The sequence below is a fragment of the Hesperophylax consimilis genome, chromosome 12 (genome assembly GCF_061612785.1).
Source record: "Hesperophylax consimilis isolate HC1 chromosome 12, BYU_Hcon_1.0, whole genome shotgun sequence".
Classification (NCBI taxonomy): Eukaryota; Metazoa; Arthropoda; class Insecta; order Trichoptera; family Limnephilidae; genus Hesperophylax; species Hesperophylax consimilis.
In genome coordinates, this window is record NC_142847.1 from 29512225 (window position 1) to 29528167 (window position 15943).

The following is a 15943-nucleotide window of genomic DNA, read 5'->3' on the forward strand; positions in this document are numbered from 1 at the left end:
AAACCAACACTTTCGTTTTTTTTTAACACTTTAAAAATGGAACACCTTCAAACATAAATCCTGACTTTAATATTATAAATTAGAAAGTGTGTTTGTTTGTCTGTAGCGTATCACATCGCAACGAATGCGACCGATCAACAAATTTTTTTTGTATAGGGATTGCTGGAGTAATGGGAAGTGACATAGGTTGCTTTTCATCCTGGAAAAACATTTCATTCCCGTGGGAAAATTCTTTGTACAGCAATTTCTCCCTAATACCATGCAAGTGAAAAGCTAGTACATACATATTATAAAGTACCTACTCCATTTTCTCAACAATATTTATATGTTGCATAATATGTTTTACCAATTTTATTTAAAAATACAGGTTATCCGGGAATAAAGTGCACAAACTTCGGGAGGTGATTTTTTCGAAACTTCAACGTTTTAAGTTAGTTTTCAGGTGCGAAAGTTGAATTATTTGTATGGAAAAATATTTTTGTATTGGAAAAAAACAACAGAATTTCGAAAAGAGTTTTTTTTTTTTTACTTCTACAGGGTTTTCCAATAAGAGGTGTTATTTTGAATAGCCCGCTATTTCGGTAGATGTTACTTTTGAAGCTGTCATTTTTTGACATTTGACAAGTAGAAACTACACCAATAAAAATGGAACGATGCACGCTTCAACAACGCATTGAAATTATTAAAATATACTATTATTAATTATTAGAATTCCATCGAAAAATCATCTTGAGTGATGAGGCCCATTTCCACCTTGGTGGCTTCGTCAACAAGCAAAATTGTCACATCTGGGGCTCGGAAAACCCAATAGTTATTGTTGAAAAGCCTCTTTATCCTCAACGTGTGACTGTTTGGTGCGGTTTATGGTCCGGCGGAGTCATTGGACCTTACTTTTTCGAAAATGAGGCTGGAGCAAGAGTTACGGTGAATGGATTGCGCTATCGAGAGATGATTAATGATTTTTTATGGCCGGAATTACAAGCAACGAAACCATTGATCTTTTACGGGAAAAGTTTCTTTGAATATCAAAATAACACCTCTCATTGGAAAATCCTGTAACATGTAGAATCACCTCCCGAAGTTTGTGTACTTCCCCGGACACCCTGTACAATACGTAGTAATCGATTCAAATGAAGAATTTAATACTCAATATATATTTTCAATAGAGAATTAAAACACTTTTAATTGATGTAAATTCTTTTATTCAACCAAACTAAGAAAACATAAATAAATATTTACAAATAAAAAAGACAATAATTATACTAATCCAATAATCGAATCAAATATTTTCTTATTGTAAATCTTCCCACTTCCGTGGTAAATTCTCATCGTTTTATTATTAGAGTATTGGCGAGTTGTCAGGAAAAGGGTTCTGAAATAGCCTGAGGGAAGTTCCGAGAGAGGAACCCAGTCATCGGTGGGCATCGTGGTGTCTACTCTTCTTCCCCAGAAATCCAGGGAAGAAACCTTAATCTTTGAAAGGTCATTCGTCACATAGATAATTCCTATTGTTCCTTTGAACAGCAAAGATACAAGGCACATACAAATACCCCACGTTATACCTAGAAGAAAAAAAAATTATATAATATATAAACTATTATTTATGCCATGCAATCAATTATGGGTGGAGTTAATAAATAATATTCATACACGACAATGATTTATTACAACACGCAATTGTCAGTAACAATTTATATTGCGATGACTAATGTCAACGTAGTGGCAAGCTACTTCTTGTAAGTCCTATAACATCAATATATGCAATGCGCATCGCATTTGGAACCTACGAGATGAGCGGCGATATTGCCCCGTATCCACCTCCTCGTGATTGCGGACATGTTCTCCAAGAAGTGTTTCCTATATAAGCGCCCCCGCATGAGGTACCTGGTCAGTCAGTCTTCAACACTCAGCCGGTCAATCCCAGGCACGCGCTGCTAACTGGGCACACACTGAAGTATCTGAAGGCCCATGGTCTTCACCAGTGCTGAAACACCACCTACAAGTCCGGTCTCCACCAACGCGGTGTGGAGCCACCGACTTCACCGCCACGATCACTCTACCATCTCCGCTTAATATTGTGTGGACCATCGATACTATTGGAGAGCGGGGATGTAAAGAGAGAGTGAGCAGACGCTATCGTATTATAAACCTTAGACTGTGTGCTGTCTCACTCTAATACTGTTGTAGTCAAATTGACAATTTAATTATCCCACGTAAAGAAACAGTGGATGAAGGAGAAGGGAGCTGCAAGAGAATATATAACCTGATAGTGAAAAATATAACTGTAGTATTTGGTGATTAAAAAGGTTCGGGTTCTACCAAACATAACCGAACGCTACCAACGGCCTCCGGTTACATTGTCGGGTCGCGAAGAGGCATTCTCTCGCTAGACGGCCTTTGGGCAACTTGTTACTTGTACATATTGTCAGTTTATTATATTCCGAATTAAACAAGGTCCGTATATAAGAATCTACGACTATTCAATATATTACCAGATCCTTTCCTCGTTAGAATACTGGAGATTAAGGGCCCAGTATTATCCTATACAATCACGATACGTTACATAACCCGATGCGACGCCCGAGAAAGATATGGCAGGACCAAGTGTATCCAAATACAAGTCAAGAGTCAATACAAGAGTCAAAATAATAGAACAGTATGTGTAAGGCAATGAATGTGGATAAAGCAAGGAGGTTGTGAATAGACAGTCCATCCTCTCTGCCTACCCATCCAGAAGGGCATGATAGTTAGCTAATTAGTTAGACTGGTCGGTGGCTTTTTTTTAATTTTTTTTTATTTATAGTGAATACCTCACAAGAGTCCCAACTGCTCCCGTCTGGAGCCAGTGAGACTATGGCATCCCCAATTGGGGGATGTTGTGAGGCTGAAGGTAAGTGGGGAAGGGAAAGAGGAAGGTGGGGAAGTACCTGGCTATTCAGATCTAGTCACTAAACACGGCTAAAGCCATTTGGAGCAACGTTTCAATTCTGAATGGTGGTCTTACACCAGGGCGATACTGGTAGTATCTTCCACTCTGGAACGTGCCGCAAATATACTATATATTATTTTAATTAATTAATTGTGAAATAACACAAATTAATCAAATAAAATTTATTTGCGCACGCCGGGTTCGAACCCGCGACCTTCGGAATGGCAGTCCAATGCGTTACCACTGGACTATGCCGGCTGTCAAACGGCTGAGTTGGTAATGCATTTCCGCTTAGTGTAATGGTAGTAAAGCAGCATTTCCACTATGCAAGTAGTTTGCATAGTGGAAACCCCTATCTGCGTTGCACACGCAGATTGCATGCAAGTGAATTTTGACTTGCTCGGGATTAGCAGCGCTATTTCGCCGCGTAGGTTTGAACCAACATGTCAATAGTCAGTTTTTTTAGGAGAGCTATCGAAAATAATAACAATAAAATGGCCTTTATATAGTGCAGTTTAATGTCATTTCATTTCATGTGCGCTTAACTATAACAAACTTAAAAATGGTAATTCAGTATTAGTGGTCATGTTCTTAAAATTATTCCTACAGTCTGCACTGGCAGATGATGACATTTTTTATTGCGATTACGGTAATAATACAGTATAATCTCAATCACAAAACTTCAAGCTACCGCAACAAGTCTGTTTGGCGCCATGACGGTGACTGCCAACCTGCGAGCAAGTCGATTTGCGGTTTCCAATGTCCGTGCAGGCACTTGCGTGCAAGTAACCTGGAGGTGTTACGTCACACTGCCCGCAGGTTACTTGCCTAATGGAAACACTACTTAAGAGATTTTCAAATATTGTCTAGTTATTCATAACCCATAAATGTTTGTCTTACTTTAAAAAAAAGGTTAATGTTTACCTAACAGCCGCAATTTTTTACACACGAAGGGTAATTTCCATAATCTGTACCTTGTTAATAATTACCAAAAAATCTAGTGGTAGATAAACTCAGTATCGCTCTGGTGAAAAACCATCGTTCAGAATCTGAACATTTCTAGAAATGACCTTAGCCGCGTTTAGTGACCAAATGTAAATAGCTAGGTAAGTAACTATGTACCTAACCATTCTCTTTTCTATCTCCTTACGTTTCTTACTCCTTTCAGCCTCATAACATTAACAAAGTGGGTATTCAAGTCCCACTGGTTCCGAGCAGTTGTGATTTCTCTGCGGTGTTCACATAACAAAGGTAATAATAACTCACCAAAGTAGACAGTGATGAAAGCCGTCGGGTTTTCAAGAACTTCAATATATTGGAGTATGGCTGCTAAAGGACAGGTGACAGCAACTGCCATAAAATGAAATTTTTTAGAACTGCTTATGGCGCTCATATATTTTATTGATGGATACTTATAAACTGGAACAAATATATCTTCTTCTTTAATCGGCAGTTTATCTGATCCATATATTCGTGTTTGTCCAAATAATATAGCAGGATTTCTTAAAAATACATTAGATTTTAGTGCTAGTCGGTGTAATTGCGATGAAGAATTAATTGACAGTTGGAGTATTCGGTTCATGTTTATATGTTCTCTCGCGTTAACCGTTTTATGAATTCAAGTTACTTGGTGTAAGAAATTTGTGAAAATTAAAACTTATTTCCGTCAACCATTCTGGACATAAACATAACCTACAATATGCTACAATAACTGACGTTAAGGCTCAATGTAGCCACTTAAAAAATAAGAGACGTAAGAACTAGTGTAAGGGGAAAGAGCATTAGTAGTGCCATACTACTAATGCTCTTTCTCCTTACATTTTAGTATCTTTATTATTCCATAAAATATTTCCACGTCTGCAACAATAATTATCACATTAATTGATTCAAATATTACCGACTGTCGTTCAAACGCATAATTCAACTTTGAATATGTTCAATCGCTCAAAATTATTTATCCATGATTTGATAACCGACCACAAAGTTCATTAAAATTCCTTATAACTAAGGAAAAATCAGTTTTATGATATCATTATATTTGTTACCTACATGGCCGTGAAAATTTACAACGCAATCGCCTACAACATAATTTAAATAGTATAAACACGTGGTTGTCAAAATACTTTTGACTTACGGGTGTATCTGTTTGTGTTTTACTTATTTTAAAGGTTTATAAGTTGAATGCTTTAATTATAAATCAAATAAAAATGTTGAAAGCTTTCCATTTGAAAGAAGCGTAAGTCATCCATATTTTAGTTTTTATTCAATACTTTCTTTAGAAATATTTTTCTAACCTAAAGATTTTTGTTTATTTTACAAATAAGTGTTATTTCAACAGTGAGTTACCATAAAATATAAAAAATAACTGTTATATTATCTATCACTTTTCTATTCGTTAATTTATGACGGATTTTACTAATTTATTTGTAACCAATTTACTTAATAAATTTGTTTAATATAGGTTTGATGTCGAAGCGGAGTATGGTGCGTTTTACACTGGCGGGCGGGTGGAATGGACCAGCGATGGAACCCACATGCTTTGCCAGTGCTCCAGCAGTATTAAAGTTGTGGACCTTTCGTCTGGACTTGTTTCGTCTTCCTTAAACTCCCTAGAAGAAGAGATAGAAGAAGACACAATCTACACATTCTCCCTCTCGAGAGACAGCCTCCATGTGGTCACCGCTCACAAGAGTGGCCTCATCAAGCTGTGGTCCTTGGCGGAAAGCAAGATCATCAAGATGTGGAGATCTATTCATAAGGGACCAATATCTAGACTCGCCTTCAATGGTACAGGGGATACTGTTGCAACAGGAGGATCTGATGGAACTGCCCGCTTGTGGAACATCGCTCATCAGACCTGCACCTGCTGTCTGCGCGGGGCTCAGGGTGTCTTCAGCATTCTTGTATTCCATCCTGATACATCTAAGAACCTTATCTTTGGATCTGCAGATGACACTAAAATCAGATCGTGGGAAACAGAAAAGGGGCTACCTAAGCACGTCTTCTCTGGCCACTTCAGTAAAATTACATCGCTTAATTTTACATTTGACGGAACCAAGATGGTTAGCTCTGGAAGAGACAGAGTTCTGATTCTTTGGGATATTGAACAGGGCAAGGCAATACGTACATTACCTGTTTATGAGAGCTTGGAGGGATCTGTTATATTGCCCATTAAGTTCCAGTTGCCTGATATTAAGGTTAAGAAGAGTAGTGGTGGAGTGTACGTCGCTTGTGCCGGAGAAAAGGGAACCATCAAGGTCTGGGACGTGAGCGCTAGTAAATTAATATACACTCAAGGTAACAGTGTCATCGCTCCTGCCTCAGAGGACGGGGGCTTGGCTGTCACTCAGCTACTTTTCAACGATGTCAGGTGTTGCCTGGCTGCCGTCAGTGCTGACCATAACATTATCATATCTGATCTTGCAACATTTGACTGCTCCAAACAAATGGTTGGATTCACTGATGAAATCTTAGACTTGGTGTATATTGGCCAAGATGATACCCACGCTGCTGTTGCTACCAACAGCGCTGACATCAAGGTCTATGAACTAGCTTCCATGAACTGCCATTTGGTAAGAGGACACACAGAAATAGTTCTTTCATTAGCCAGAAGCACCAGCAATCCTGATATGTTCCTATCAGCGGGTAAAGACAACACTATCCGTTTATGGCTCATGAAATCAGGCACCCACGAAATACAATGTCTCGGCATTGGAACTAGACATACTGCATCAGTAGGATCTATTAGCTTACCAAACTTATGTGCTTCATTTTGCTTATCTGTCAGTCAAGATACAACCCTGAAAAGATGGCAATTACCCAGCACATTAGATGCGACAGAGCCTGCTATTCTAACATCTTCTCACACAGAAATAGCCCACCCAAAAGATATTAACTGTGTAACCATTTCACCAAATGATAGAATTATAGCTACTGGTTCACAAGACAAAACAGTGAAACTTTGGTCTTCCGAGGACCTAAGTTTATTAGGAACTCTCCGCGGCCACAAGAGGGGTGTGTGGTGCGCTCGCTTTTCTCCAGTGGATCAAGTTCTTCTCACCACATCTGCCGACTGCACCATGAAACTGTGGTCATTATCAGAACTCAACTGTCTCAAAACCTTTGAAGGGCACGACAGCTCAGTATTGAGGGCGGAATTCTTATCTCGTGGGTTACAAATTGTTTCAACCGGAGCCGATGGACTCCTCAAAATATGGAATATCAAGACATCTGAGTGTTCCTTATCTCTTGATAAACATGACGGAAAGTTGTGGGCGTTAGCTGTATCTCAAGATGAGAGTACAATCATGACTGGAGGTGCAGATTCCCTTTTGATTAAGTGGAAAGATGTTACGGCTGATAAAAAATTAAAGGAGTCCAAAGAGAGGGAGGAATTAGCTCTCCAAGAACAAGAATTGAGCAATCTTTTACAAGATAAAAAACTACTTAAAGCTTTGAAGCTAGCTCTACGATTGGACAAACCTTTCCACGTGCTGAGGATTGTGAATGAAATCACAAAGGATGATGACAAGACGGCACTTACTACAACGATCAAGCAGTTGTCGGAGACGCAGCAAGATAAGTTGTTGCAATGCTGTGTTGAGTGGAATACCAACACAAAGAATTGCCAAGCAGCCCAGGTGGTGGTGAACTCTCTCTTGGCTGCCGGAGTCAACCTCACCAAGAGCGGGGCTTCCTCTATCCGAGCCTTACTTCCATACACACAGAGACACATGCAAAGGTTGACAGGAATGTTACAAGACTTGCATTTCCTGCAGTACACCACCAATTGTATGCAGCCTCATGGTACCAAACTATTTTAATGTCTTATTTGAATAAATTACGTTTTTTTAAGATGTAACTCTTTCTTTTATTGATTTTTATGCTGCGTTCTGACGTTTCACTTTTAGTTGATCAACTTTTATTGAATGACAAAGTTGTTTAACCAGTGGAATGCTGATGGGTCTCTGGAGAACATGCGAGCATTCTAATATCTTCCTTTTTAGAATAATTTGCAATGCGATTTTTACCTTGATGCTTCGAAAAATGTATGAAAAACAAAATCGGCATCGCTTGGGCTGATAAAACTGATTCCACTTTTGATTCCTATGATTGGCGCCTCTCTGAAGGCCTAAAAAATGTTTCTGTTTTGTACTGTGGCTTTCAACAGGTTAAAAAAACTTGTTCAGGTTAAATAATATTGTGGTATTTTCTCAGGAATGTTAACTACGAGTACAATTCTCTTTTTTTCCCCAACACAGTACTGAGGGCGATGTACCCCCCTTATGTACACTCTGGGGGGACATACAAAACTGCCCTCAACACTATATTGATGAAGCCACTTATAATATCTTCACAATCGTATTTTGTGGTGCAGGCCAATAGGCTGCAGCCTTGGTAGCATGTGCTTAAATACGGCTCCAGTAATAATAATAATAATAATAGTTGGATAATTTGTAGAGCGCCGTTTTTGTGAAAAATCACCTCAAGGTCGCTGTACAATTTATTTCCTAGGATCTACATTTGTTATGTTTTCCCTTTGCAGAAATGAACTTTTACCCTCTTGCTGTATGACGACATCAACCGATTCCAGGAAATTAGGTACTGACCCAGTGAGAGTATGCCCAAATTTTTTATTTCCCTAAATATCAGACCGAAATTTCCTTAGATTTCCCTAGATTTCAGAATGAGTTTGCAGGAGGTACTTAGTCAGATCAGAATTCCCCCAGAATATTTTCAAATGCAAAAAAAATGATTTTTGTGCTTTTCCCTTTTCTTTAAAATTATTTTCTCCCTTAGATCTAGGGAAATTCCCATCACATCACTGTACTGACCGCTAATTTGTATTGTAGTTGGCTACTATGAAAAAATATTGATCCACAAATTAACGTATGACTAGGTTTGAAAAAAAATTGTTAATATATTTTATTAGCCAGTTGTTTAATAAGTTACGATACAGTTGTATTACCTAAATGCCTTAAAAAATTATTTTGAGGTACTTTATTCAAAATAATTTTTTTGGTGATGCATTGATTCTTGTTTAGAAGTTACGATTTTTTAATTTTTATTTTTATTTATTAAAGAAATAAGGTAAGTTCATATAAAATTGTATTTACACAGTGTTACATATTGTACATATTGTGAGATTTTAATACTATTCTTCTATGGATGCGTTAGCTTGTGTTTGCAAGAGGGTGCACAGTACATTATTGTAGTTTTTTGTTGTATGTTTTTGGGGTGTTATGCCGTGTTGCGCTAACTCCTTCTTTAGCCGACGTTTCGGACAGCGTTGCAGTGTCCATCATCAGGGCAGATCCGGTAGATCCGAAGATCCGGTAGATCTACCGGATCTGCCCTGATGATGGACATTGCAACGCTGTCCGAAACGTCGGCTAAAGAAGGAGTTAGCGCAACACGGCATAACACCCCAAAAACAAACAACAAAAATGCTTTTGGCCGTGAGAATCTAAAAACTTACCATTATTGTAGTTATTTATAAGTAATTAATAATTTAAAATGTACATGTATTTTGAGGTTATGTGGTAAATACATTGCAGGGAGAAAGTAATTTTACATTTTTTATTTTTTTTTTTATTAGCGAAATTTAGGACATTATATTATAATTTTACTGGTCTTCCATTAAAAGCCTTAGCTTGTGGATGGAAGAAGAGTTAACATTTCACATATTATGTACAAATAAAGTCACGTTTACAGTTAATACAATGCAGTTAATACAGTTAATACATTTCATATAATTATAATTACTATTTACTATAATCATGTATTTCAATATATATGTATGTGTAGGTAATATAGACACATGGCAATCAGACCCGTTAACTAAAATATGTAAACATATATGTATTCAGTAAGAAGAAAAACAAGTAAGATTTTTAGTGTGACATTCTCTAAAATACTTTTTGATGGAGTTCAACAATTGAATTTTGTTCCTAATGCTTCTGATTTCTATTGGTAGGTTATTGAAAAAGAATTTTCCTTGGTGAGTATAATGGTGTTGTGCAAAAGAAGTGTTTAATTTGGGGCACACAAATACATGTTTAAGTCTAGTACGATTTTCAGTTATGAATGCGTATTTATCTTTTTCTTTTATAATTTGTATAATTGAATTTTTTATAAATAAGTTTTTAAATGTTGGAACTTTGAATTCTTCGAATATGCTGTCAGTTGGGAAGTCTGGAGGTTTTTTTAGTATAATTTTTATTATTAGTTTTTGAACAATTTCTATGGGGGTCAGATTAGTTTTGTAAGCTGCTCCCCAATTGATAATGGCATACTGAAGAATAGACTGTACTAATGCGTAGTATATTGAGTATAGGTTTTTCGTTGATAAAAAGTTTCGTATCCGTAAGAATATATGAATTAACTTCCTAACTCTTTTTATTGTATGGTCGATGTGATCTTTCCATTTTAGGTTTTTATCTATGATTATTCCAAGATATGTAATTTTATCCGCTATTTTCAGAAGTGAACATTTTTGTTTGCAGTGATTAGTATCGTGTTGTGCGAGAGAATGATTATGTAAGAATATTTGAAGATTTGGAGGTACAATGTTAGTGTTAATTTCGAAAGGAATGACATATGTTTTATCACTATTTAACGACAAGAGGTTATTGTCAAACCATATTTTTAGATTATTTATGTCTTCTGTAGCTTTTAGATTAATTTTTTCCCAAGTTTTTTCTTTTATTATAAGGACTGTATCATCAGCGTAAGAGATAATTTGGCCATGCAATGGTTGAATAAATATGTCGTTTACATACAAAATGAACAATATTGGTCCAAGCACGGTGCCCTGTGGGATACCAAAATTTGATGTTTCTTGGTCGCTAGTTTGGTCATTTATTTTAACAAATTGTGCACGATTGTTCAAATAACTTTCTATCCATTGGACGGCTTTATCATTGATGTTATTTAATTTCAGTTTTTTGATAAGCTTTGTGTGTGAGATACTATCGAATGCTTTTCTTAGGTCTATGAATATTCCTGCGCATTTATTTCCTTCATCAAGTGCAGAGTATATAAATGATGTTACATTTGCTATTGCATCTTGTGTGCTTTTTGTTTTTAAGAATCCGAATTGATTGGAATGTAATATTTTATTGTTTTCTAGAAAATCAACAACCCTTTTTTTCACAATCTTTTCAAATATTTTCAAATATTTTTAAAATACATGTTAGTTAAATGTGATATGAATGTAAATACATTGCAGTGCGAAAGTAATTTTACATGTTGGTTAAATGTAATATGAATGTAAATACATTGCAGTGAGAAATTAATTTCACATGTTAGTTAAATGTGATATAAATGTAAATACATTGCAGTGAGAAATTAATTTGACATGTTAGTTAAATGTGATATAAATGTAAATACATTGCAGTGAGAAAGTAATTTTAAATGTTAGTTAAATGTGATATAAATGTAAATACATTGCAGTGAGAAATTAATTTGACATGTTAGTTAAATGTGATAAATGTAGGTAGCTAAAACGTATTTAACATAATTTAAATAGTAAAAAAGACGTTATATATTATTTATTATTATAAATTTGGAGAATAAATTGTCACTTGGAAATTAAGGAGATTTAGGCTATTTTCAAGATCAGTTCATTTATTTGAGTTTTTTCATAGACATATGAATATTAGTAGACCTGCCCTAAGTGATTAAAAGCGTATTATTCCCCACTCCCCATACCGGTTCCATTGGAGCCGGCTGTGCTCGCGTATGGCCTCAAGTGAAATTTGAAAACGTGACGTCATCATTCTTGTGCGAACTATGGTCGAGGCATCATCGGTTCATTTTACGAAATAACACGGCAAAATGTTGACTTGTACTATGAAAACTTGTAAAAATAGATGTGAAAAAGAGAATAAACCCAATTGTCGTATTACATTCCATATATAAGCATTATTTTACTTTATTTTAAGCATATTCACATCGTATAATATGAATCAGTTGTTACTATCACATCGAGAAACGTCTGGACGCGAAACACAAAGCTGGTTGGTTGCTGGGAAGTAAATTATGAACATTTATAAAAGTGTCTTAACTAAATACTTAAACGAAATATTCGACTCTGAAAATAGAACCGAATTTTTTTGCCGAATTTGGACTTCGCAAATTTGTTCATAACGTGGCGAGTAATTTGCGCTCCCATGTAAAAATGTCTATTCATTCAAAAGCAGATTTTACTTTTAAGAAGTAAATGGTGATATTATAATGCGAGATGCCTATTTACTGTCAGATTGATTTATTGACGAATCACAGTCAGCTTCACTCCCTTCGTTCTTCAACAGTTGATTTATCCCTCGCCATTATCTTCTCGTCTTTTAATTCCTATGTCTGTGAGTTTTTTTTCATAAGATTGTCTTTAAAATATTAAATTAATGGTTTATCAATAATGTTATCAAACTTTTAGGCAAATATTATAATGCCTATTTGTTATGAAATAACACATGCAGCCTTTCACGAGTTCGAAGGTTGTGGATTTTATACAATCCGTTATCTGTGCCTTATTTTAAATTATCTATAGATCTTCCGAAAAATATGTTTGCTTTCTGTCTCAAATATGTACTTAAATCTTATTTATCAAAGCAAATAACAGCGCAATTCTTACGCATTAGGCAGGGTAATCTTTAATATTTTATCTTTATAATTTCTCGATCACCGCTGCTGAATGCGTACCATTAAACAAATAAAGTTATTATAGTTCCCCTGGTGGTAAATAAACGCTTTGTTGAATTTGTCGGCAAAATGGCGCTTTAGTTTTGTGCAATGTCCAATCTCGCTTTCAGAAAGGCGATAATCCTCACAGAAAAAACGTAGGCATTTCGTATTTTTGTAAACCACGGAGTACCTACTTTTAATTTCTTTTCATTTTCTCTTTAAGCTTGTACAACGCAATGCTACCAGATAAGTATCTATCTACAGGTACAAAATAATTTATGTTTAGGTAGGTATGTGCTAACATGAACCTAAAAGGCTTTTTTTGCTACGTATAAACAGGACACAATTTCCGCTTTCCGAACCGCGAATTACGGGAAAGGAAAAATGCAATTTCTTTCCCGTAATTCGTGCCACGGCTCGCGGAAATTCTGTTTATACGCACCCTTAGGTTCTTGTGTGCTATGGTACCTGCTTCTTTCTTGAAGGTGGTGATTGAATAATACATTATTATTATCGTTAGTAGGTAGATAACTACATACAGGTGGTGGTGTTATCCGATTTTAATTGCACCTACTGTATATCGAATTACATTCCTGGAAATTTCAACAATATTATTTGCACCACCTCTTTTATCAATATAATAAGTTGGTGTAAGCAGAGGTTCCAAAAAACTTTCTAATAAATCCCCCCTCTTCGCTCTTGCCTTATTAGTCATACTACTAAAAAGATAAAACTTAAATTAATATTTTGGTGATGGTAGGTAGGTACTTATGAAGAACGGCTGCGCGATCTTTTTCATACAAAGATTAAAATTGGATTTGAGACCAAAATACTTTAAGAAACTGAATAATTTAAAAAAATATATTTATACGCCTAAAAAGGCTTTTACATAAAAGTGATACATGACGCAGTGTACATATGAGAATGTCTGTATTATATAGGAAATACTGCTTTGTATAAAAAAGACCGCCCAGTCAGTACCTACCTATGATCCTAAAATATTATTTCTTCTATAATATCCGCAGATCTGTATGAAATAGTAGGTATGAAAATAATGGTCGTGTAAAGCAAAGATCTTCCGTCTATGGGTCCAATGTGGTTTCCATATGCGGATAGGTATGGAAATATATATCGTGTAAAACTAGCTAACACCAACAGAGTAGGCAAAGAGTATGAACCGCAGTGCCGAAACTATAGGGTGGCAGGGCTGGCAAAATGCCACGGGCCCCGCGGGGGCCGGTGCCCCGGCCGCCGCGGGGCTGCGAGCCAAGAAGTCAGAAGTAACCTAACATTTTTAACAAAATTTATTTCTCATGTTTTGCCGCAGCAAAATCAGTTACAAAATCTGCATAAAGTTGAATTTTTTGAAAAATAATCATCGGTTGGGTGCAGTTGGGACTATTCTGCGTTACGACGATTTACGATGTTTTAGACAAAATTTCATGTTTGACTTGCGTTAAATACGCCTGATCATACATATTGTTTTACGACGAATTAGCTAATTTCGGCATATTGTGATATGATTCTGATGGCTCATTTTGAGACATGGGTTCGAACTTAAAAACCTGACTCTTTTTAGACCTGACGACTAAATAAATCTATCAGAACGATTGTTTTGATTTTCACGTCTTTCTGGGACGTTCTGACTTTAGCTTATTTATTCTAGGAGTCTGCATTATAAATTGTATATAAGTACATAAAATCAACTAAAGTTAGACACAACTAAGGGCCAGGTATTTACAAATTACAATAAATTATTAAGATTTAAACGCATTCACAAGAAAAGGATGTCGTTCAATTTTAAACGTATCCATTGGTTGCTGAATTTTTTGTCTCTGCAGTGCTAGAGACGCTCGGGGTATTCCCGATATTTCCCGTATTTTGTCTCGGCAGTGCTAGAGACGCTCGGGGTATTCCCGATATTTCCCGTATTTTGTCTCGGCAGTGCTAGAGACGCTCGGGGTATTCCCGATATTTCCCGTATTTTGTCTCGGCAGTGCTAGAGACGCTCGGGGTATTCCCGATATTTCCCGTATTTTGTCTCGGCAGTGCTAGAGACGCTCGGGGTATTCCCGATATTTCCCGTATTTTGATAAGCATCGAGTATTGGACATCATCATTAATCAACTAAAATCGCGTTTCCTTCCAATTAATAATTGTTTCCAATTTCAGTGTTTTGCAACCTGCCACTTTGCAAAATTTAAATGGCATTGAGCGCTAGAATTTGTTGATATATATAAAAAAGACATCTGAATCATTTGCCAGGGAAATTCTCAGTTTTCGGTCCACCTTCAGAGTCGAAATAGAAAAGGCTTCGTGTATTAGAGAACTTGCTGATTTATTAATAATAAAGAATCATTTTATGTCGTGCAGCTTTCCTGAAGTATGTACTGCATGCGATTGTAACAAATCTTATTTGTTACAATACCTGTGACTACAGCTAGTGACGAAAAGTCATTTTCGAAACTAAAATTAATAAAAACATATTTAAGAAAGTCAATGGGACAAGACAGGCTACGTAAGTTGACTATTCTGTCTATTGAAAATTCAATGGCCCGATCTTTAAACTTAACCTATTATACAGGGTGTATCGGCACTAACCCGACAAACTTTAACCAGCTATTCCTTAGCACATTTGGAGTAAAAAATGTTATGGTCACTTTGCTGTCCGGTAGCATTTTTTTTCAATAAAAACAAAAAAAAAATAATTTCCACACTACATCACTGTCATTGGCATTGCGTTTCGTGTTCAACAGCTGTTATAAGCAAGTATGTCAAAAAGCGTCTTCGCTCTTACGCACACACTAAATAATAATAGTTAAAAATGAGACGAATGGTGTCGTGCCATTTCGTTGTGATTGTAAAAGTGCGCCAATATAGGTACACACGTGCATTATTCAACGGAATTCGAATAAAATATTTGCCAGATGGGTTTTCAAACTTTGACAAAGGATAAAACAGTGGTGACATGTGGTGAAAATATGAATAATATTTTTTTTTTAAAAAACGTTACCGGACAGCAAAGTGCACATAAGATTTTTTACTCCAAATATGCTAAGGAATAGCTGGTTAAAGTTTGTCGGGTACGTGCCGATACACCCTGTATAATGGTTTCCGAGACTTTTGTACACACACATTATTTGCGGTCAGTTGGATAAATACGTAAAAGTCCATGAAATATTCTTACCGGGAATACAAGAAATAGCCCCAATGATGCATCGTGAGATATTCTGCCATAGTTGGTAAGTAGTTCCTGCGAAATATTGGTAATGGGTTAATTGTTGTGGAATCAGGATATTCAGGATATTCCTGATGATCTAATCCTGATTC

General features: G+C 36.2%; 2 protein-coding genes across 2 annotated transcripts; one reads left to right on the top strand and one right to left on the bottom strand.

Moving 5' to 3' along the window:
* Positions 1–1257: 1257 nt before the first annotated feature.
* Positions 1258–4639, bottom strand: LOC149419458 (transmembrane protein 186). Its single transcript, XM_089637592.1, has 2 exons — positions 4196–4639; positions 1258–1562 (listed from the first exon to the last, which is right to left on the bottom strand). Exons 1-2 carry the CDS (start codon positions 4509–4511, stop codon positions 1258–1260), a joined length of 621 nt encoding a protein of 206 aa, XP_089493718.1. The 5' UTR covers positions 4512–4639.
* Positions 4640–5029: 390 nt separating this feature from the next.
* LOC149419459 (transducin beta-like protein 3) lies at positions 5030–7768 on the top strand. Its single transcript, XM_089637834.1, has 2 exons — positions 5030–5165; positions 5391–7768. The coding sequence occupies exons 1-2, from the start codon at positions 5137–5139 to the stop codon at positions 7750–7752; spliced, it is 2391 nt and encodes a 796-aa protein (XP_089493960.1). The 5' UTR covers positions 5030–5136; the 3' UTR covers positions 7753–7768.
* Positions 7769–15943: the final 8175 nt, after the last annotated feature.